The sequence below is a fragment of the Centruroides vittatus genome, unplaced genomic scaffold (genome assembly GCF_030686945.1).
Source record: "Centruroides vittatus isolate TY-2023 unplaced genomic scaffold, ASM3068694v2 contig_936, whole genome shotgun sequence".
Classification (NCBI taxonomy): Eukaryota; Metazoa; Arthropoda; class Arachnida; order Scorpiones; family Buthidae; genus Centruroides; species Centruroides vittatus.
In genome coordinates, this window is record NW_027122621.1 from 34,202 (window position 1) to 59,355 (window position 25,154).

The 25,154-nt window shown below is 35.1% G+C and overlaps 2 protein-coding genes across 2 annotated transcripts in view; both read right to left on the minus strand.

The window, feature by feature from the left end:
* LOC136984876 (complement C3-like) overlaps positions 1–25,154 on the minus strand; it is a gene marked incomplete at its 3' end in the record, with an annotated part of 129,500 nt that overhangs the window by 25,338 nt on the left and 79,008 nt on the right. The window contains 3 exon segments of the mRNA XM_067282017.1: positions 10,203–10,359; positions 13,676–13,751; positions 24,248–24,436. Coding sequence (XP_067138118.1) covers positions 10,203–10,359; positions 13,676–13,751; positions 24,248–24,436 — 422 coding nt within the window.
* LOC136984885 (uncharacterized) lies at positions 1,423–2,600 on the minus strand. Its single transcript, XM_067282028.1, has one exon. It carries the CDS (start codon positions 2,546–2,548, stop codon positions 1,772–1,774), a length of 777 nt encoding a protein of 258 aa, XP_067138129.1. The 5' UTR covers positions 2,549–2,600; the 3' UTR covers positions 1,423–1,771.

The following is a 25,154-nucleotide window of genomic DNA, read 5'->3' on the forward strand; positions in this document are numbered from 1 at the left end:
TGCCCGGAATATGACGTATATCCGTAGAGAATTGGGATATAAAATCGAGATGCCGCATTTGTCGTGGTGAACATTTATCTGGTTTTTGTTTGAAGGCATATATGAGCGGTTTTTGATCCGTGTAGATCGTGAATTCACGGCCTTCTAGCATGTGGCGAAATCGTTTTATTGATGTGTATATTGCCAATAGTTCTCTGTCGTAAGCTGACCAGTTGCGTTGATTTGGTGCCAGTTTCGCTGAGATAAAGGCGATGGGTTCCCATTTCCTGTTGTATTGCATCAGTGCTCCTCCAACCGCTACGTCTGACGCATCTACCCATATGCATAGTTTAGCTCCGGGTAGTGGATGGTGGATGAAGTGTGGCTTTGGACAGTGCTTCCTTAGCTGATACGAAGGATTGTTCTGCCGCTTCTGACCATTGCAGAGATCGTGATTCTGCTTTCCGAGTGAGTGACGTACGTTTCCCGTTCTTTTTTCCTTCTAGTAGCTGCACTAGCGGGGCGAGGGTGTGCGCCGCTCGAGGGATGCATCTCCTGTAGAAATTTATTACGCCTAAGAATCGTCTAAGTTGAGTGAGAGACGAAGGTTTGGGAAATTCTCGGATGGCTCTGACTCTATCAGGGAGTGGTTCCAGACCCTTTCCCGAGACCTTGAATCCGAGAAATTCGATTAATGGTACGCCGAAGGTGCATTTCGACGGATTTATGGTTAACCCATATTCTTGGAGGCGTTGGAATAAGTCGCGAAGATGCGAGATGTGTTCTTCCTGGGAGCGTGACGCTATTAATATGTCATCGACGAAAGCATATGCAAAGGGGAGTCCTCTGGTTACTTCGTCGATGAACCGTTGAAATGTTGCGGATGCGTTGCACAATCCGAATTGCATCCTGGTACTCTCGAAGAGACCAAACGGTGTCGTTATAGCTGTTTTGTGCACGTGCGGTGGGTAGATGGGTATTTGATGATAGGCCTTGATTAAGTCTATGTGAGAGAAGATTTGTGTTCCGTGCAGTTCCGATGTGAAATCTGCGATGTTTGGAACGCTGTATCTGTCCTTTATGGTTTGTGCGTTTAGAGCACGATAATCTCCCACGGGTCGCCAATCTGAACTGTTTTTCTTGGTGACCATGTGGAGTGGTGATGCGTAATTGCTTTTTGATGTTCGCATATGGCCGAGAGCTATCATCTTATCGAATTCGGCCTTAGCGATTTTAAGCCTATCGGGTGCTAGGCGACGTGGTTTCGCAGTTACGGGCTGACCAACAGTTTCTATGTGATGTACAACGTTGTGTTTTACGGGTTGGTTAGGACGTGGAGGTCTGGTGATCTCAGGAAATTCTTCCAATATCTTATGATATATGGAGTCGTTGGTCGTTATCTTGATAGAGTGGATGGAGGTTTCTAATAATTTGCCTGGAGAGTTTACCTTTGTCTGAACGTCTGTGAGACATTTTCGTCTAAGATTCGGTACCAAATGGAAGTGATACAAGAAATCTGCGCCTATTATTGCTGTTGACACGTTGCCAATAAGGAATTTCCAACGAAAAATTTTCTTTAACCCAAAATCGAGAGTGAGTGTTCGTTGGTCGTAGACATGAATTGCAGTTGTGTTTGCTGCCATCAAGGTCATTTGAGATGCGCGCTTCTTTTGTGACGAGGAGGCTGGAAATATTGATACGTCGGAACCTGTGTCGACGAGAAAGTTTACGTTCGTTCTCTTGTCTAGGATGAACAGGCGACGAGATTGCTCCGGCAAAGTGCATGTCGCCTCTACGCTTCGCCGCTCTCGTTTGTTGGAAAACTACACGGCGGAGTACATTTTTGTGCCTTTGCGCCAAAACGGTTGTGGTACCAGCAGTAGTTGTTGATACTGCGGTGAGTGGAATTGTTGCGATGTCCTGAACTACTGCGGGAGCGTCGAGAAAAATGGTCGCTGCGATCCCGACGTGCCTGCGTTAGTTTATCGATTCGCTTGTTAAGTTTATCTATTTCGACTAGTATTTTGTTGGTTAAGGTATCGGGCTTCTCAGGTTGCGACACTGAAGCTATCGTTGCAGGGGTTACTTCCACCACGCGGTCCGCTACTTCCGCTGCTTTGTCTACGTCGAGTGGGGTAATGGCGGCTAGGATAGATTGGACGGAAGTCGGAAGATGTTGTATGAATAACTCTAGTATAACTGCGTCCGGGATTTGAAAATTTTCCGCCCGACGCTTTAGAACACGTAGTAGTTCGGAAGGTTTGCGGTCTCCTAGCTGTTCTCCGGCCAATAGTTTTCGTAACTCTTGTTGAGACGATTCGCCGGATCGTTTAATAAGTTCCACCTTTATGTGACCGTACGGGTCTGTACGGTCCGGAGAAATAATAATGTCTCTAACCGTTGATGCGACTTCCGGTGGTAAATGAGCCACTACGTAGTTGAACTTTGTGGCACTTTCCGTGATCGGCTTTGGAGATCCTAGAGCAAATGTGCTTTCGCACATGTGGAACCATAAGGCTGGGTCGGAAAAGTTGTACGGAGGGATTTTTACTGCTCCAATCTCGGCCATGATCTGACGATTGAAGTCGTGAACAAGGAAGAACGACGTACCTGATGAAGGTTCCAATGGGTGGATTCGGTAGTTTTCTTAGTTGAATTACGTTATTAGTCCGGGTTCGGGTCACCAATGTTGTGTTTTTACTGCTATTAATTTTGCTTCTCGTCACTCCGCGCGATTAAAAACGAATGAGACGAACAGTAACAAAACTACGTTTATTTTCTGCTCGCGTAACAGTTACATGACTCGACGATGTGGCTAACAAAAGGCAACTGGCTGACCAAAAGGTCCCACAGGGTGAGTCCGGTCCCGTTCCAGGAAGTAATAACTCTTACCACCTGGGGTTCGTTACGACTGTTAAGATGTGGAGAGTGACGTTCCCCACACTATCAAATGCCAACATTTATTCACTATAACTAAGGTACTAGATAATGATGTATTATGTATATTATTATAGATAATGATATATCAGTATATCGTATCAGTATCATAATATATCAGTTATATATATATATATATATATATATATATGTATAACTGATATATTATGATACTGATACGATATACTGATATATCATTATCATTATCTTATGTTATATATATATATATATAAAGTTGTATTAATATCACAATATATGTAATATATTGTATATTGTAACAATACAACAGTGGAAATATACACTTATCAACAGGACAATGTTGTGTGTTATTCTGTTTATGCCTTAATGGACTAATTTGAGGCTTTGAACATTAAAAAAGTGGACTACCTGGCTCAAGCCAATCCTATTAAGATCCCTGGGATATACTGAATTGTTAAAAATGTGAGATTGAGGATTATTAACTGAGATTCATTTACTAACTTATATACAGAGTCTTCCAAAAACAATGTTACTATTTTAAATTATTGTAATTATGTTAACTATTATCCAAGAATGTTGTAATGTACTGTACATACAGACATTGGAAAAGTGTCCAAGTTTCACATTTCCTCATTACAATTTCTAAATGTTTGCACCTTACGTCACACATCCAACTGATACTCAAATTCTTCCTACACAGAATATCTGTTGCCACTCCTCCAACAACTGTAGATTACTCATCTTGCACAATTATAAGTTATTCTGACTTTGCAAATTGCAGAACATGAAATGCTTTCTCTATCACTATCACCATTTTCATTTATGGACCTTCCTAGAGATAGTAGACAATAAGATACTTGAATGCAAATGGGAGATGAAACTCAGATAGTTACTCTATTGACTGGTGTACAGTACATCACATACTTCTCAAATAATAATTAACATTGCTACCATTTTAAATAATTGTAATTTTAATTTTGGGAGACTTTGTATATCAGTTAGTTATAAATAGTATCAGATTTAATTACATCAGTATAATCTTTAGAATATATGAGTCCTTATTACAACAAATCCTTCTTACAGCACCTGATTTTAAATAGCAAACACCTGATTTGTAAGAACCAAACCTGGTGTCTATGCCAATTTTCATAGAAACTAATCTTAAAAAATGCTATTTACAATGAACACTTCCTCAACCAACATCTAAAATTTTGGTTTGATTTTAAATGATGATGATAACAATTATTTGTTTTTATTATTAACTGAGGAAACTTTGGATTACTTTTTCTCAAAAAGCTGACTGTATTACATTTCTGAGAATTGGCAACTTCTTCCATTGCACACAAATACAAACACAGTGCACATCTTTAGATTGCTTTGCATTCTCTATGCCCAGTGGTTCCCAAACTTTATCAGTCTGCAGCATACATATTTTGTTCCAGCACCCTTGTCAAAATATGTGTATAATGACATAAATCAGGCACAGAAATGAAAACAACTCTTAATATAAACCTCACAATGTGAAGCTCACATTTATTAAAATTGAATCATAAGAACCATCAAACTAAAATATGAAAATATAAAAAAATATGAAATAAATGGTGAAAACCTTCAACGACAAGTAAGTTAATGTAATGGATGAGCTTGATGATCACCACACATTTTTTCAAAATATAGAATAAGGCTTGACACTGCCACTCTCATCTCTCGCTCCACATCAATTTTTGAGCAATATTTGCTTTTTATTACAGCTTGAGCTGAAAATCCGGCTTTGCATAAATATATTGTTGCAAAGGGAATGAGGATTCTTACAGCTTTTGAACTCAGAGTTGGATATTCATTTTTGATTGATATCCAAAACTCCACTAAACTGGAAGAAGCAAATTTTGTTTTCAGGCTATTGTCGCAAGAGAGTTCAATTAGACTCTCTTCTTCCTGTAAAATGAATTCTGGTGGAGCTTGAGCACAGAAAGGATCTTGGATCCATGCAAATTTCTTGACATTGTCTTCCTCAGCATATTTTGCAAACTAGTCACTGAGCTTTGAGAGGTGTTCCTTGAAAAGGGACAGCAAGTCTATGAAACAATGACTTTATATTACAGGCCACGTATTTGTGCAATTCAGGGAAATAATGTTGACTGCCATTCTCATTGATTTTCCTTATCCACAACTGCAGCTTTTTCCTAAATGCTGCAACCTTCTCCAAAAGTTTCAAAATATGCATGTTATTGCCTTGCAGAGACAGATTGAAGGCATTCAGCTTGTCAAATATATTGCACAAATATGCTAGTTTCAGCAAAATGTCGGGTTTGGCAAAGTACCCGGAATTTTCATGACCTTTCTCTTATAAAAAAGTGTGAATTTTTTGACGTAGCTCGAATTCATGGGAAAAGACATTGCCACATGAAAGTCATTGTGAACTGCAGTAGTATAGCAGTGACATGTGTTCAGCTCCCATGTCCATGCATAGCTTTTTGAAAAATCTGGCTTTCAGTGGCCTAGTTTTTATGTAGTTTACTATGTCTACAACATGTTCTAATATCAAATTCAATTGAGAGCTCATCAAATTTGATGCAAGAACTTCCCTATGGATGATGCAATGGGTCCCCATAGCATGCGGTGCTTTGCTGAGAATAAGTGCCTGCAATCCTCCATAGCAACCAGATTAGGGATTGCAATTGCTGGATCCTTAATCCAGCAATCCAGCTGGATCCAGCGCATTCTTCGGCTTGCTGGATCCAGTACCAGGTGCTGAATCCAGCGCTGCGGATCCGCAAATACTCAGTTAACTTTCTAAATAATGGCGCAAAAGTCTATGTTGTCGCGTTGCCGCTTTGCTAACTACTAGACTGCTACTAATTACTTACTCACTACTTTACTAACACTAATAATTAAATTACTTATAAATAAACTATACCTTAATCAATCCAGCAAAATTTAATAAAATAATAACGTATTCAATCGCTTTTAACGATCTTCCTCAGTTACAAAATATACAACATTAACTATAGAACATAAAATGTGTTTGGAATAAATATAAAAAGGATAGTGCTTAATTACATCCCATTTTTTTTAAACAAGATACATAGATGTACTGCCAGGTGTAATAATTTTTGTATTGTATACCGACGTAATCCCACTGTTTTCAAACTTTTAAGAAACGATAAAAAGAAAGAGGATCGGAATTCAACAGAATATGAACAGGTATATATATTCGGTGCCTTTACACGACCAACGTTTCAATTCCAAGCTTGTTTATGTGGGTGCAATGATGCACAGTTTAAAACAAAGGCTCAAGAGCACAAATATACAATCAGTAAGAACCTTAACAACACTGCGCTGGCATCATACGCAAGACAGAAAGATGTTAACGTCCAATGGGATCACGCAGCAATTATAAAAACGACGACGAATATGCAAACGGTCAAACATCTTAAGAGATTGGAAATCTGCAAGGCGCACATGACAACTGGTTGTATAAACCATCGAGATGCAGACTCATTGTTTACCGTGTGGAGATCCTTTTACATTAATTAATGTTATTAACGGACAATGCTGGTTTCGTTGTTATATCTTATATATATATATATATTTTTTTTTCCCCCGCTATTTACTTTGTTTATTTATCTATATTTTGTCCACTTGGGCATTTTCCGTTAATTTTTATATTTATTCTGAACACATTTTATGTTCTATATTTAATGTTTTATTTTTTGTAACCAAGGAAGATCGTTAAAAATGATTGAAAATGTTATTATTTTATTAAATTTTGCTGGATTGATAAAGGTGTAATTTATTTAACTTATTCTACTTCCAGTATATAGTTTTATATACTTATGAATAACTACAGACTAATATGTAGAGCCTATATAAGAAAACTGGTAAGACTGATAGCCACTTAGCCACTGATTATCCGTCCTTACATTATTATAATATATTAATATAAATTAATCAGTAGAATTGCCTTTGCTATTATTTAACTTAAAGATTACATTATAATTATAATCTAACTAAACATTTAAAGTTAATTATCTCTATCTCAAGTGTTAAACCAAACCAAAGTTAAGTTTACTATCTAAATGTGTAAGAAGTTTTACTAATTTATAGTGACCAGTCTAAATAATAAAAGCTTCTTAAGTATTTTTAAAAAATGTCTTATTTCTTTAAAAAAACCATAAATTTCTGGGTGGATAGATAGAGCAGATAGCACTTTATTGCACCAAAAATACATCCATGCTGGATCCAGCTGGAATGATTTCAATCCAGCAAAAATCCAGCTGGATTGAAAACACTGCTGGATTGCAATCCCTAGACCAGACATTGATCAAGCTCCATCAGAACATATACCGATGCACTTTTCCCAATCCAAATCATTTTCGGTTATAAGCTTGCCAAGCATCTCAAATAAGTCTTGAGCCTTTGTTCTTCCAATGATGCTTTTGCAGAACAGGAGGTCTTCAGTGATAATATTATCATTCAAGCATGCATAACAAATAAGGTGTGCATGTTTGTTACTGTCAGTAGCCTCATCAAGTTGCAGACTGTATTTGGCCGATATGAACTAAGTGTCAAACAAGATAACACCAAGTGGCCATTGATAGACATGGAGAGAGGATTATTACGAGGCGACCCTATTACTGGTCCCCTCATCTATTTAACTTTTTTACGTTTGACATAAATGAATGTTTCAAGTGAGATGATGATGGTTTCATTGTTGATGGACAAATCGTTCACTCTATATCATATGCTGACGATGTTGTAATAGTTGCTCCGACAGCCGTAGCTCTTTGTAGGAAAATTGAATCAGTGCATGATTACTTCAACAAATTAAAATTAAAAATTAACCCACATAAATCTTCTATAATGATATTTTGAAATGGACCTAGACTCTCTAAGAAAAGTTCATCTTTTTACCTGAACGATGAACAATTCAAGATAGTACAGGAAATAAAGTTCTTAGGAATAATTTTAACTCCAACTTTATCTTTCAAAAAACAATATAAAAGTATTAAGGCCAAATCCAAAGTGTTGATCAATAATATAGTGAAATTGTTTACTAAAATTAAATTTAAGAATATAACTGTGCACTTTAAATTATTTAATTTGATTATCATCAATGCTATAGAGTATGCCTCATCAGTTTGGGGCCTTACAAGTTACAAAAAATTTGATATAATACAAAACCAGTTTATCCGTAAAATTTTTACACTAGATTATAACATTCCTGGATATGCACTCAGATTAGAACTTAACAGATTTAAACTAACTCCTTTCTTTATAAAAAGATTTATTAAATTTCTATTCATAATTAGAGATTGCAGAAATTTAACTACTAAATTGTTGATTCTGTTATATAAAAAATCCTGTCTAGATTTGCAGAGAATATCTTTGGTGGACCAAATAAAATGTATTGTTAATAACTATGGTATCTCTATAGGTCCACCCTTGGAAAAATCCGAAATTAGCAAATTACTTAAATCTCAATGGATTCAAAATTCATTGGAAATTTCATTGTCACAAGATATTGAAGAAATGTACAATCGAAAAAGACCTAAGTGGTATAGTATTATCTTGGAATACCCATTTATTTATAATTATATGTTCACAAGTATCCCTGTTGTAATCAAAAAATTTTTCATCCAACTTAATCCTCCTTCTGAGTAAGAAGATGATTATGATCAATAATAAAATTTATGATTTTTCTAAAATGTCCTGTCCAAGATGTAAAGAAATATTGACCAAATTTCATATGTTTTGTGAGTGTAAGAGGGGACAAAAATTAAAATTTAAATTATCTTGTGGAGGAAAATAAGATGTATCTGTTTTTCCATTCAGCAAATACTGCTACCTTATACAAACTGTATAATTTTGCAAAAATTTTCTTTGGTAATTAATTAATCTAAACTAATCGATATACAAACTAGATATACATAAAAGAAATGTATACTCAAGATAATGAAATCTTAATTAAATATTGCTGTATACTATACTGATAAGGTTATACATTGTGATTATGCTATTATAGCACTCTGATGTAACAGGTCAATGGCCTAATACAAATAAATATTTTGATTTTTATTTGAGTTGAAGTTGCAGACCAAATTCCCTGCCTTTCATTTTCTCTATTAATTTGTCATTAAGATCCAGAGCTATATGATAGATTCTTCGACTAACAGGGTTGTTTGACAAAGGTACCTTTGAAATTAATTTTTATGTCGATTCTCCCAGCATAATATTAACCATGAGAAGCCAGTATAATAAGCTCTTCTGTGATGGTGTGAGGTTTTTTGCACTTCATCACTCTGTATGAGACCTTAAAAGATGCTAGCAGTGCATTGCTTGGTACTGAGGTTTGTTTAGTAAACACACTTTTTTCCTTTTGTAAATCTTGCAACATTCTACTAAAGAATTTGCAAGATTTTTCAACCATGTTAGAGTGATTGGTCTCAAGATGTTGCTTTAGCTTACTTGGGAGCATCTACTTGGGCACTAGAACTTTTAAACAGAGTACACACTGCAGACTCTCTTCATTGTTTACTTCTACTGAAGTAAAGCCAAAATTCAAATAGTTATCATTGTATTTATGATATTTCCATTTCTTTGCTACCCCACAACATGTTGATGTTTGATCACTCTCACTTGAACTGTTGACTTGCCTATTTAATAAAAATGTTTCCATTTTCCTACGACTATACAAAAATACAAAGCTACACACTGAAACAAAGTGGGTGCTCCTCTGGTAGCAGGCGTCTTAAAATCGCTTACTCTTCGATTGTTATTTAGGAACTGAACTGGTTCGCCGAAGTGATGCCTTATTTATACTAGCTGGACCACCTACTTAGAACTTCGACAATGTTTAATAGTATGCTATATAAGTTTTCTAGAAAGTTCTACAAGCTACGGAATGATCTAGTCTAGAGAGAAAGTTCCATTAGTTTCAAAGCTCTTGTGGCGCCCTTGTTTACTCCTTACAGTGTCGTGGAGCACACTTAGGAAATCCCTACTCTATGCAATGGAGAAAAGAAAGCACAGATTGACCTCAAAATAAAAAGGAACATATTTTGTGTATAAACAGAGGTAATAAATATGAATTTAAAGCTTATAAAATGCTATTAGTTATCACTCAAAAAAATATGAGCCTTTGTACATAAAAAAATTTCTGAAATATCATAAACATAAACCAAAACCTTATTAGAACACCACATTATAATGAAATATTTGTTCTGTCAGAAAAGATTCTGTATTAAGCATTAATTTAAAAACAAAAGATAATATTTATATATATATTAACTTATGAAAATTTTTACCGTCATATCATAGTGATAAACTGGATGAGCATCTTCAAATGCACCATCATCTTTCTGATGCGAAATTAACCATTTAATTCCACTACAAATAACATTTTCATCAACAAAAATAAATTTATTGGCTTGACAAAATATTTTCATTGTAAATGCTGTTAACCTATAAAAAAAAACACTTTTAATTGAATAATATTACAAATAAAATAAAATATATTTTTTTAAAGTAAATTTTATGGTACACAAATAAAACAGAATTTTATTTAAGACAATAAAAGGCAGTTCCAAATCATGTAATTATGACATATTAATAGTAATAATTGTTATGAACTAACAACAATTATTTCTATTTACATGCCTGTTTGGGATACTCTTACTTTCAATTTATTTACAGTTGCTTAACAACACAATAAAACATATTGCAGTGCCTGGCAATTAATTACTTTTCAGCTATTTTACATTTTTTAATACAAATTTTACTAACACATAAACTCTAAATGATTATAAATGTGATATATAATATTTAGAGTATCATTTCCAGCACATTCAATGGCTTCCAAGGCTGGAAAAGAATATAATAAAATTGAAAAAAAGAAATGCATTGGATTTTATGGCAGGTTGTAATTGTTAGACCTCCATGTTTAACAACTCCTCAAAGATAGTGCTCGTGAGAAGAGCGTGAGATCTGAACCCTGCTTTTTAAAATGAAAAATCCCCATTTAAATTGTTTTTTCTCTCCCTCTGTGCAGTCTGTAAAGTTCACAACTGCTTGTGATCTGTGTAAATAACTTCAATATAGTTTTTTCTGAAGACATTGCTGGTACGTATAATTTGTCACCCTATTCTGCACTGTGAATGGATGAATTACCGATATCGAAACCAGAGTTAATGGTAAAACCCTAACCATAACAGTAATGATCACTGGAAGCTCATTGAGATATTTTAGGACAATGTCAACTCATACAATGGTGTTGAAGATTTGTAAGTAGATAAAAATATATGGGTGATGAAAGGTTTGATGGGTGTCCAAGATGCTCAACAACAAAAGTCAATGTCACAAGAAATGACAAACCAATCTAAGACAATAGGAAGATCAACTTGTAGAAAATTGCTTTTAAGTTTGGCCTGGAAATACATTATATTGTTCACAATGATGAACCACAACAGGGAGAGGAATTTTTTTGAGACTGAGTTTAGCAAGCTTCTTACTCATAATGATAAAACATAATGAGTTATTTTGTTGTAAGATAGCATATTCTTGCAGATAAGTCTTGTGTTTCCACTTCTGCAATAAAATCATTTTTCTATTACTTTTTGATCATTCTATTTATATATATATCCTGTTAATAGGCCATCAGTTAATCAGAGCAGCAATTTATTTGGAATAACTTTTAGAAACCAAAATCAAATAAAACAACATCAGAATTTGTTTCAGTTTATTTGGAATACCATGCCATTTAATTGAGATGGTGACTGCTAAATGATATGCTCTTTTCATGTATAAAATGGAGGCATTATTAAGTCATTCACTTAGTAACAAACACATGCATATTCAGACAGTATAGTCAGAATGTTTGTGATCACTACAGATGTAAGATGTTTAGGCCAACTTATTAAAAAGGAGATGTATTCAATGCAATAGCTTCTGTTTTTATTTTTGAAATTAATTTTGTAAAAATCCAGATTCCTGGCTAAGATGTTATGGAGAAACTTAACAAATAAAATTTCCTTGAACAAATCAAAAGCCAACTGTTCACTAACAGTAATATTTTCTGTTGAACACACCAAATATTGCCAGTTGGTGTATAACTAGTGTCACTCATACATGTGTTATAATGGCAAATAAACTGTAAGAAGAATGGGCATTATGATACGAACAATAAGCATCCAAAATGGAAGGAGTAAGGTAAAAATCCAGATGTTAAGAAAGCTCTCAATCATTCTTTATTGTAACAGGACAAGATATGCATGCTAGTAGTCCAATGCTAGAAAACTGAGTTAGAGGTTAACTAAAAATAGTGATGCAAATAATATTACACTTTGACCACTTTACTTCCTACTCAGTTTTTTATTTAAACACATATCTGCAAATGATTTGAAGAGTAGCATATAGAACAACTCATAAGTAAATAGACACCCTTATTTTCAGACACTGTCTTTTATTTCACTATATCCATATGATACAAATGCAACATATGCATACTAAAACCACAAAGCCTTAACATGGTTGGGCATGGAATCAATGAGTTTTGCTATCTTGGCCTGTAGAATATTGGTTCACTCAGCACTCAAACAATCTAAAAGTTCTCGATGGGAAATGGGTTTTTATTAACATCATCACAGTGCACAATTCAATAGATTCCAGACATGTTCATTGAGATTTGTGTTGGGTGACTGACTGGCCCATGAAAGCTTGAGGGTGCCTTGTGATGTCAGCCAATTCTGGGTCTTTTTGGCAGTGTGACATAGAGCGCCATTTTCCATAAACAGAATGGATGTTTTGTCTATTGGCCCATCGGAGAATATTGGAAGATGAATGTGGCAATGTGTTTTTCAGAGTTAATATTGCCCCATTCATTTGCTGACATTCAGGGTGTCTATTTGTCTCTGTATATTCAGAACAAAGAGGAAAAAATCCAGCCCATATTTAAATATCATATTACCTGAGCCACTGTTGCTCAATATATGAAATACCATGTTATAACTTACTTCCAATTTAAGATGTATTTTTGCATGTTTCCAAATTGAAATTCAAGATACTATAATCATTTTTGGAGAAGCAAGCAAGCATAAACTGTATACAAACAATGTAAGAAATAGAAATATTCAAAATAAAGTTTCTACAGTTAAACAGATAGAAAAAAGATGCATGTAGACTCATCCACTGAAGATCATGCCACAAAAAGTAGTCTCACAATATTCCTAAAAAACATGACTTCAAAACCAGTATATTTTATCTGTGTAATAGAATTTCTTCATACTGTAGTTTTCTTTAATAAGTTCTTTTAAATTATATTTACTTTCTCTGAAAAGTTTCCTTTTCAAAAGTGAGAGTTTTCTTAAATTCAAAATAATGTAGTTTAAAACAAATGAGAAGAAAATTTTGAAAGGAATAATAAACAAATGAAAATATAATGTTACACTATGTAGAGTTTTTAAATATTTTCTTATTTGTTTCTACTCTTATTTGAATTTAAAAATACCATATGAAAACTTGTTTTGAGTAGAAATCAAAACTATATCTTTTGAATTCACAAAGAATTATCTATTTTCTCAATCAAAAATTAAATCTATTCTAAAAGATTAAATTATAGTTGGTATAATTGATACTAGTTCAATAAATATGAGTTCATTTTCACTTTAACATCCCTTTATACAAATAATGTTCACTTAGAAGAATTTAACATTTGCAATTTCTTTATTAGTTGTTGTTACAAATAAAATTTTTAATCATTTTAGATATTATTGGAATTACTTACCAAGTACTGGATGGTGTTTGAATCCAAGCACCATAAGAACCATCTTCTTTTCTATAAGTAAGTTGACGATTATAACCTAAAATTCAAAAATGTAAAAAGTGTACAGATGAATAAAAACATAATTATAACATAACAATCAATATATTATTGTTTTTATAATAAAAATAATGATATCATCTGATGAATATAACCATATTTTTGCACAAATAAGAGCATGATTTTATGTTAAAATCACTTTTTTTCATGTTTGTTGAAACATGTCTTTCTTCACTTATAAGAGCAATGAGCAATGCACTGTCATGTCAATGTAAATTAAATGTACTTGTACTGATATAATAACCATACATTGATAAAAATAAAAAGCCAAATAATAAAATGCTTCCAATATAATAAAAGTTTTAAAAAATAGTAAGTTTTATTTTCAGTACTTTATGGAATATAGGCCTAGTGCCAATTTTGCTACATCTATAAGAGCAGAAATTAAATGTGAATTTTGTGTGTGCACTCTTAAATGTGCAGAAATATGATAATAAAATACATTTTGTCTGTACATTGCTATCTCTATTGTTTATTGCTTTTTATTCATGAAATATGCATTTATATAGCAACCATGTTTGAATTCAAAATTTTACATATTAAATAATACATATTATATATATATATAATTTATAAAAAAAATATATATATATATATATATTTTTTCATTTTCTCCATGCCATGGATTCTAAGAGGGTCTTTTAATATGATGTGTTTAATTTCTTTTCTTATCTCATTGTTCAATGAATAGACTTATTAAAAATGTTTTATCTTACTTTTTGGTATAAGTGATTTTTAAAATTAATCTACATATATAATCAAAACGAGTTGATAATAATAATAATAATCAGCGCAGAGCCCAAACAGTTAGGAGTTGAAAGTTAAAATTTGGTACACAGGGTACGTCACAAGAATGCACACTAAGAAGGGATTTTTCGAAATACCTCCCCACGGAAGAGAGGGACAGGATTAAGGCTTAACACTTCCATCAACAATGGAAGTGTTAAGTAACAATGGAAGTGTCAAGTAACAATGGAATTGGATGGACGAGAAAGCGATGTGCAAGACACAGATGCAGTTTTTTATCTTTGCGGGAAATTGAACATATTTTTAGACCCATCTAAAAATTCTGTAATTAGTCTGGAAACAGGGGGACCCAATTCTTGCATTCTGTGAAAACGGGTAAGATTGACTGTAATGTAATAATCTTAATTTTCGCTAAAATGGTTAGGAGTTAAAAGTTGAAATTTGGTACACAGTTAGGGTACCAAATTTAAGTACCAAAGTGTTAAGCAACAGTGATAGTGTTAAGTAACAATGGAAGTGTTAAGTAACAATGGAGAACAAGAGAAAGTGACAGGCAAGATTTACAGGCTCTGGAAAAAAAAAAAAAAGAAAAAGAGTAATATGTTAGAACATTTGATTTTCAAATTTAAACAGATTAGTTCGGTTTTTCTCGACCTTTCTTCTTTAGAACATTCGATGAAAATCGAACGATATAATCAGAACATGTCGTGAAAATCGAACAATATTAGAACATTCGATTTTCAAATTTGACCTTTCTTTAGAAATACTTAGTTCATTGATGAAATTACTCTTTTTCTTTTGTGACTATAACATAATAATCTCAATCTCCGCTATCGTTACTTTTGCCCGAGCAACACCAGGCCTACCTGCTAGTTTAGTTATATTTTCTAAAGTTATTATCTTGTGTCTGTACATCTGTAGCTCTATGAAAACTAGAAAGAGACCTACAAAGAATCTAATGGTATAGTTGAAAGTTGTAAAAATAGCATCCCTGGCAGTAAAAATTAGAACTAATGCTTATTATGATATCTGGAGGACTCAAAAGAACTTATTATAGCAGTGTTTTATTCCTGGTGGAATGTGCATTTCTACAGAAACAACATTTTGAGATAAAAATTTTCTTTTAAACTAATGCATTAAGATAGCTGGATGATTGAGGAGGTTAAGGGAACAGCATGCTGCTACAAGAAACATGAAATCAAATCTGAGTGAGCAATCCTGCAAATTTTTCAGGGAAAATCTGTCAAGAATATGTCAAGCTCTGTCCTTCACCACCAGTCTGGCTGAACTCATGATAGACATAAAGAAAAGACCTTCTTCCTTCTTCCCTTTCTTAGCCCTCCTAGCCACAGAACATTAGATCCAAGTACACTTGCACAAGGCCCAACTTCTACATTCAGCCAGAGAACTTCCATTCCTCAAGCACCTTGAAATATTAGAAATATATAATGTCTGGCACTTTTGTAGCATACATATGATCCTCTGTGGTGGTACACCATAATTTTGTATATATGCGATAGTTGTAAGCCTAATATTAATTACTCAATCTTTTGTTCTTTATTTCCTGTTTCTCGATCTTTTGATTCTTCACTTTCCTTATGGGTGGGGCAGACCTGTTCCAGGAACTAAAGAAAAAGGCAATAGAGAGCAAAAATCCCGAGGCACGTAGATAGGGGAATAACAGTCATTCTTGGTAAGGAGTTCAGAGCGAGCAGACTGCAAGACAAGAGATCTGAATCGTTCATTTAGTGGAATGGAGACAGAACTGGGATCGTCTCAGAGCGTAAAGAATGCACTCCATGTGCTAAGATCGAATACAAGGAACTCTTTGAATATTCTCGGAATATTAAAGATTGATGTTTGATGTTACATTCTATTTTATTTCTCAGTAAATTTTACATATTCCTTACTAGAGTTTGGTTTAATTTGTGTTTTGTTAATAATTATTCAATTTTTTATGTTCATTGTATCATGAAGTATAAGCATTCCCTCTGAAACAAAATTGTAAATTATTAATTGGCTAGTGTATTTCTTCTTTTCCAAGAAGAAATATACTAGCCAACAACTTGAGCGTAGTTCCCTGATCCAAAAACCTCAAAGACATACGATATCCTGGGTACCCCTATATTTTCCTTTCTATACTCCTAATTATCTATTTTATCTCCTTTTTCCTCTATCTATAGTTTGTAAGTTAGTTTTAAGTCTTTGTTATAATATTTTGGGAAATATCCCATTGTAACCCATTATCTTAGGTCGTGTCTCTTTTGTGTGACACCAAGTGTTGTGTGCCGTCGTTCCTAGTTTACACGTGTGCGAGGTCCGGAGTTGGAGTTCTAAAAGAATCCTGCATATCATCACATGAGAAAGAGAAAAGAGTTTGTTAATATTGTTGAGTTTTATCTATAAAAATAAAAATAAAGCTTTGTTTTAGCTGTGTATCCTGTCATTTCGTAGGTCAAGCACACTCACGTATTCTAACACCTCGACAATCCCACAAAGGAAGAGTTCAAAGGAAGTAAGAAATGGGTCAAAGAAATGGGATTGCAACAACCAGTCCAATGATCTAGAGTAGTATTTCTCAACCTTTTTTTCATCATGGACCAGTAAAATTATGGATAATTTTATGTGGACCAATAATTATATGAATCTATGAATTATGCTTATTTATTACTTATCTATGCTAATCTAGATTTACTGTATGTAACAAAATATATACAGTAATTTTAGATTACTTTTTAAATGTCACTCATAATCAACTGCACCAGTATTAGTGTGATCAAATATTTTTCTGCGGACCAGTAAAACATTTTGCAGACCAATGGCTGAAAAACACTAATCTAGACCATATGGTAACAGAGATCCAGATCATCACCACAAGGCAGCAGCAGTCCTTTCAAGCATATGCACATGAAAAGTGGAATATTGACGTACATTCTCTAATATATTTCATTCATACACCTGAACAAATGTTTTTTTTCAGAATAGATTAAAACTATGGGGGTTCACCATGTATTTCCAGGTGCGGGAGTGTTCCCAAAGGAATCACCCTGTACTTTTTAAATCAATAAATTGTCTAGTCCAATAGCAAAATGATACCTAATTTATTCATATTTATAATGCCCATACTGCATATAAGAGCATGCTTTTATAGATGGAGCAAAATCAGCACTACATTTCCACAAAATATCTAAAAATCTCAATGTTTAAAAAAATTTGTATACCTATAACTTCAAAAAACGAACCTGTTACCGGTGTAAATCTTCTTATGAGCGTGTGAAGATCGCGAATGTGGTACACAAAGAAACTGGTATAAATATTTACAACAGGATCTTTTATTCGCGTATATAGATACAGGAAGGGTTGTGGGATGCCAGCTATAATATCTCTATCTCCAACACAGGTAGTATTAGTACGGAACCCGACAAAAATATAATGATATAAGCCTCAGGTCTCGTGACGACTATTCCGATACATAGATAATTATTTTACAAAGGGCGATTACAAACGTATATAGACCTTAATTCTAAACTTATAATTAATTACAACTAATGAAGAATGATAGAAGAATTTATGACAATAAAATAACTGATAGGAGAAGAAAAAAAAAAGAATGGGTACCCAACTATTTTGGTGCTAATGCAATGAGGTGCACATAACGGTACATATAACGGTGTAGATGACGAATCTCTTCTTAATCACGAGAAAAAAAAACAGTCAACACTTTCACTACACATAAAGTTCTCTTTGTCTTCACCCACGTGGTCTCGAAGACGTATTCGGGAGCTTTCTCGTTCTCGTCTTTCCTCCTTCAGCTCTGACTCAAAAGTGACTCTTTGTCTTGGTTCTACCCCTCAGGGCTGCGTACAGTCCTATTGTCCATAATGGGGTCAATTATTGTTAAGCCGTTAAGCACCGGTCAGGGAAGGGTTCCAGGAAGTAAAGATAATATGAATAGGAAAGAGAAGGAAAAATATATTCTAAGTTAAAATAAAATATAACTATATATTATACAAATGGCATTTAGCCACATATGCCCCCCACGAAACAGTCAGTTACCGTAGTGTAACCTCCGGTAATCGACTTTTTTGTTACGAAGATGGTAACTGTGGGTGGGGCCAGGCTTGTCACTACCTCCCTTACAAAGGTGTTGATAATCGTCCAAAGTTGTATCTTCAGATTGTTCTTTTTGCTGGTGATCTTGAACTGGAGCGGTTGGAGTATACCGGAGGTAGGCCAAAGGAACATCGTAGTCCTCTGTCTCACTATCCTCTACGTCACTAACAAGAGGGGTTGTCTTGTCATTTCTTTTCAAATTATGTGACTTTACAGGAAAAAAACATGGTTTCAACCTGTCCGAATGGACAGCAAACTTTTCACGGCGCGCGTTACCCTCTAGTTCAACTGTGACGGGTCCTAAGATACGAGAAATTCTAAAAGGTCCCAAGTATTTGGGAGAGAACTTTCCATGTTTCTTTGTAGTGCTTTTTCTCAACAACCATACCCTCTGTCCTGCTGCCCAGGTGCTATAACTACGGCCATAATTTATGCGTTCTCTATTAAGGGAATTCTTTTGCTTGCCATACGCGAAAGCGTTGTCACGTATAATATTCAAACGGTCAATCCATTTGTTTTTCTGGTTTTCATCCCCATTGATCATAGTATCATTACTAGGGAAGGTCCAAGGTAACCGGGGGTCGTAGCCATATAAGAGGAAGGACGGAGCCTCTCTAGTGGAAGCGTGAGTTGTATTATTATAGGCAAAGGTCGCAGGGTTAACGAATAAGTCCCAATCCTTATTGTTGCCGCCCGATATGCGGGAGATGACGCTACAAATGGACTTGTTGAACCTCTCACACACCGAATTTGAGCATGGACGATAAGCAGTCGTCATGTTATGCTTGGTGTGCAAAAGCTCACAAGTCTCACGGAAAATCCTAGAAGTGAAATTACTGCCCCTATCGGATATGATGACCTCTGGGCAACCGTAACGGCACACAATGTGATTGAATATAGCGTCACTAATAGATTGGGCTGATTGATCCTTTATAGGGACCACCTCTGCGTACCTAGTAAATATGTCGATGATAGTGAAGAGGTACCTATTCCCCTGTGGAGTCACACGAAGGGGGCCAACGATATCAATGGCTACTTTTTGGAAGGGAAACTCTGCCGTTTCAGTCTGTTGAAAAGGGGCACGATGCCGATGCAAATTAAATTTTTGACAGGTTATACACTCTTGAATAAAATGGCGGACTAAAGTGCGAACATTACGGATATAATAATGGCGATCAATTAGGTTGGCAGTTCGCTCTACACCAAAATGACCTGCGACATCCGAGTTATGAAAGGCCTTAATAACTTCGCTAACCATATTAGGGCCGACACAAGGTCGCCTCCAATGACGTAACCTGTATTGATCAGGCTTAACGTGAACCAATACGTTGCCTTCTAACTGAAATTCAGGTTGGATGCCATCGAAAGAATCCACGGGTTCGAGTGTACAAATTTTTTTTAGATTCTCCTTCATTTTAGAGAAAAACTTATCCTGATCCTGAGACTCGACGACCCTCTCCCAGAAACTACGATCCTTAGCGCTCACATTACAATCTTGTGTATATCCAAACTCTCCAATGGGAATCTCAGGGCGCGAAAGCCAGTCAGCAACCGGGTTTAAATTTCCCTTGATATGACATATATTATAACTATAATCAGATAATTCGATTGACCAACGCATCAATCTCTTGTTGTGATTTTGCATTGTTTTGATATAAGTTAACGGCTTGTGGTCGGAATAAATATTTACTTCATGGCCTAGGATGATTGGTTTAAAATGTCGTAGGGCTAGTATAATGGACAGACACTCCTTTTCAATTGTCGAATATCTGAGCTCTGCCCCATGAAACTTTTTGCCGAAGTAACCGATCGGGGCAAATTTTTTTATTCTCATCTGTCCCAGAACAGCGCCAGCACATAGCTCCGAGGCGTCGGTATATATATGGAAGGGTTCAGAGAAATCAGGGTGAACAAGAACAGGGGGTTGAGTTAATAAAAGTTTGAATTTTTGAAAGCTATTGTCACAATGATCATCCCATTTGAACTTTATACCCTTCTTAGTTAAATTGGTAAGGGGTGTTGCGATCTCTGCGAAATTTGGAATGAAGGCGCGGAAAAACCCAACCATCCCCAGGAAACTCCTAACTCCCTTTACATTTACAGGTGGGTTGACATTAAGAATGGCACTTACATTTTTTTTGTCAGGGAGGATGCCGTCACGTCTAATTATGTGACCTAAGTACGAGACCTCTTCTAATATGAATTTGCTTTTACTGGGGTGTAATTTCAAATTAGCGCAGTCCAAGATGCTTAATATCTTATCAATAAGGGTAAGGTGTTCTTCAATAGTTTTTGAAAAAAGGACGACGTCATCTTGAAAGACGAAGCAATTTATTCCAATAAATTGGCCGAGGAGCTTAGTCATAACATACTGAAAATACCGGCCGCTGTTTTTTGCTCCCTGGGGTAAACGGCACATTTGATACTTTCCCCAGGGAGTGGAAAAAGCAAATATAGGCCTCGCAGAGGGGTGAAGGGGGATCTGAAAGTAACCAGATTTTAGGTCGAGGACAGAGAAGTATTGGTTGCCATGAAGCTTGCTAAGAATTTCATCCACTCTGGACAGGGGAAATTCCTGGGGGCGAGTTACTTCATTGATACGTCTCAAATCTAGAGTCATACGCAATTCCCCGTTATCTTTCTCCACGACATGGATTGGGGAGTTCCATTCTGAAGTGCTTTCCTCAATGATCCCTGCTTCGACATAAGAGGATATTAACCTTTTGAGCTCCTTTAAATAGCATTCTGGGATCCTATATTGACGGACGTTTATGGGGACTGGGGTCTCGATAATGGGTAGATGTTCAAAATCTTTCGTGCCTTTTAACTCAGATATATCGGAAGCGAAGCAGTGGGGATGTTTCTTAAATATGTCAATAATTTTGGTTCTAACATCTTCGGTAAGCCCTTCTAAATTTGGTAATTTAACAGATACAGAGTTGGAACAGTTCAGTGAGTTACTAGAGGTGTTTAATCGTTGGGAGGACTCCTTCCTAAAAGCATCGTTAACCCTTTCCAGTAGTTCAGGGAGTTTAGATATAATGTCAACCCCCAATATGCCTTCATACTCCAAGTTCTCAGGAAACCTTATATAAGCGATATCTATAGGGCAAGTAATACACAAGAATTTTATTTTAGTATGAAGGAGGTATTCGCAACTATTCACCGCACCGCTAATACCCCTAACCCCGAAATTAGCGCTCTCAATGCTCAGGCCCTCTAATATTCTTCTAGGAATGGCCTCAACTATAGTCAGATCACATAAAGAATTTTCGGCACCAGTATCGACTAAGAACCTTACCTTCCTTCCGAGACTGGAGCCCTCAATTATGGGTAAACCCTTTTTGGAAATTATGACATCAGGGGTCAGATTAATTTCGGAATAGAGAGTATGGTCCTGACCTTCACCATACTCCTTGTTCAGTTTAAATAAATTACGCTTATTTCGGGTAGGACAATTCCGGGCGATATGGTCATGTTCACCACATATGAAGCAAGCACGGCGCTCGCTACGATTAGTATTTCCTTTTTGCGTTTGAATTAATCGGTTTACAGAATCAGCTAACAACTTAACTTCCTCTTCCAGGTTCCTTATACGATCTATTTCGTGCCCTTTTTCCTCTCCCGGTATATCTTCTTCACTACCTTGATTGTTAGGAGGATGTTGGGAAGCGATGTTGATGTTCCTCTTGTCAGCTGAATTACTACACTCAGCCTCGATCTGCTCCTCGTTTTCTGCGAAGTCAAACGCTTCCTCTAATGTTTTAGGATTGCGCCTCAAAACATTGGGTTTGATTCGATTACTCAGTCCTTTCACGAATCTTTCCAAGATAACATTGTCCCTCAAAGTTGCCATATTGTTATTTACTTTAATTGTCCTGGAGAACAACGTTTTAACGCGAATTACATAGTCCGTAACTGACTCGTTAACACCTTGTCTAATGCTCATAATTTGATCGATTACATTCCTTTCTTTAGGGGCCTTCCTTTCGAAACATTTTACAAGATCGCGTTTAATATCGTTAAATGAACCTGGGTATTGTTCGAGGAGGCAAAAAAATGTATTTAGGGGTTCCCCTTTCAGTTTTGCCTGGAGGACAGCTATCTTAACGTCGTCGTTCCACTCGGCCAGACGTGATATGTTTTCCACTGTCTGAAAGAATTGTTGGATGTTAACGGAGTCATTCTGGGAGTTCGAGAACGTGGGGATCATCCCCAGAAACCCAGTAACCACAAGAGGAGGATTGGATGTGGTCATATTGTTTGATGTAGTTGTCTCGACAGGACAGTTGGTCGCCATAATACCACAGACCTTTTTACAATAGCAAAAAATAATACAAAGTCACAGATCGGGCTACTGACCGAATAAATCACCGTCAGGATAGAGATAAGTTCACAGTCGAATTGGACCATTAATACTGGCATCCTGTCGCGGACGCCATTGTGAAGATCGCGAATGTGGTACACAAAGAAACTGGTATAAATATTTACAACAGGATCTTTTATTCGCGTATATAGATACAGGAAGGGTTGTGGGATGCCAGCTATAATATCTCTATCTCCAACACAGGTAGTATTAGTACGGAACCCGACAAAAATATAATGATATAAGCCTCAGGTCTCGTGACGACTATTCCGATACATAGATAATTATTTTACAAAGGGCGATTACAAACGTATATAGACCTTAATTCTAAACTTATAATTAATTACAACTAATGAAGAATGATAGAAGAATTTATGACAATAAAATAACTGATAGGAGAAGAAAAAAAAAAGGAATGGGTACCCAACTATTTTGGTGCTAATGCAATGAGGTGCACATAACGGTACATATAACGGTGTAGATGACGAATCTCTTCTTAATCACGAGAAAAAAAAACAGTCAACACTTTCACTACACATAAAGTTCTCTTTGTCTTCACCCACGTGGTCTCGAAGACGTATTCGGGAGCTTTCTCGTTCTCGTCTTTCCTCCTTCAGCTCTGACTCAAAAGTGACTCTTTGTCTTGGTTCTACCCCTCAGGGCTGCGTACAGTCCTATTGTCCATAATGGGGTCAATTATTGTTAAGCCGTTAAGCACCGGTCAGGGAAGGGTTCCAGGAAGTAAAGATAATATGAATAGGAAAGAGAAGGAAAAATATATTCTAAGTTAAAATAAAATATAACTATATATTATACAAATGGCATTTAGCCACAAGCGTCTGGCTAACGTTTTCGAACCTAAAACAGTTCTTCTTCAGGCGAAGATAGAATAATTTAAAAGATAGGATAGAAAATTTGTATAGTATCAGAAGCATATTTTATTTTGGCTTTTTTATTATTAATAACAGTTACTACAGAGAAGTTACTGAATAATTACTGTATCAGCATGTTTACATTAATTTAGATTGATACAGCATTGCAGTGCTCTTATAAACAAAAACAAGCTGGCATATATAAGAGTATGCATGCTCTTATAAGTGAAGTAGGACATGGGTTTCAAAAACATGAAAACAAGCAATTTTCTCACATAAGAGCATTAGAAATACAAACATTTTGAAAATTTCTATATGCACAAATTACAGAATAATTTATAGATTTATAGAAAAATTTTAAATTATAAAATTTTTTACCTTCTCTAATAAAGTTATAAATTTTCCCTTCTCGTTCAGGTGTCACATCTCCTTTAACTTTTAAAAATCGCAATGTGTACAAAGTTGGACCCATGTACATCAAGTTCTGTTCTCCACAGCCAACAGGCATCCGAATTAAAGTTTCAGGATCATGAATCACAGTTTCGACTGTTGGGCCATATTCAGTACCTGTAATATATTTTTAATTATATTAATAATAATTTAATTAGTATAATTAATTAAATTTTTATTAATGTTTTTGCTTACTTTTTCATATTCTCAGATATTGAAAAAAAATTATTAACAGTCTCAATTAACATTTGTAAGAAATTATTGAATCAATAAGTATTGTTTTATAAAAAATTTATTTATTCAAATTTTAAACATTATAAAATTAATGCAATCTGTTTTAAATATGGCAATGAGTTAGTTTTATGATAATTATTTATAACAGGGGTGAGCAAGCAAAAGTTCAGTGGGAACCGAAATGTAGGTTTTGCAAAATGCACGGGAGCCGCAGTTCTGTACTTTTTTATTCTATACCGCAGTTTTGTACCGCAATTTTATTACATAATATAAATATAATATAAAACAAATATTGAAATTTTGTGAAAATATGTTTATTAAAATATTTTCACAAAATTGTGGAAATAAAACTGTAAAAATAATAATTAAGCAGAAATTAACACTTTCAGTAAGAGCCACATGTAACTCAAAAAGAGCCGCATTTGCCCATGTCTGATTTATAACTAAGAATTAAAATCTAATATTCTAAATAGAATCAACATAATATGGTCATAAGAACATAGGAATAAATAAGTTTATTTATTCTTAAAATTTGAAACAATCTAAATTAATGAATGAAAAGAAACATAAGTAGACTACAAGAAAAAGAGAAATTCAATAC

Bases quoted from the DNA above. Each gene is read 5' to 3' on its own strand.
- LOC136984885 (XM_067282028.1), bottom strand. From the start codon at position 2,548: ATGGCCGAGATTGGAGCAGTAAAAATCCCTCCGTACAACTTTTCCGAC.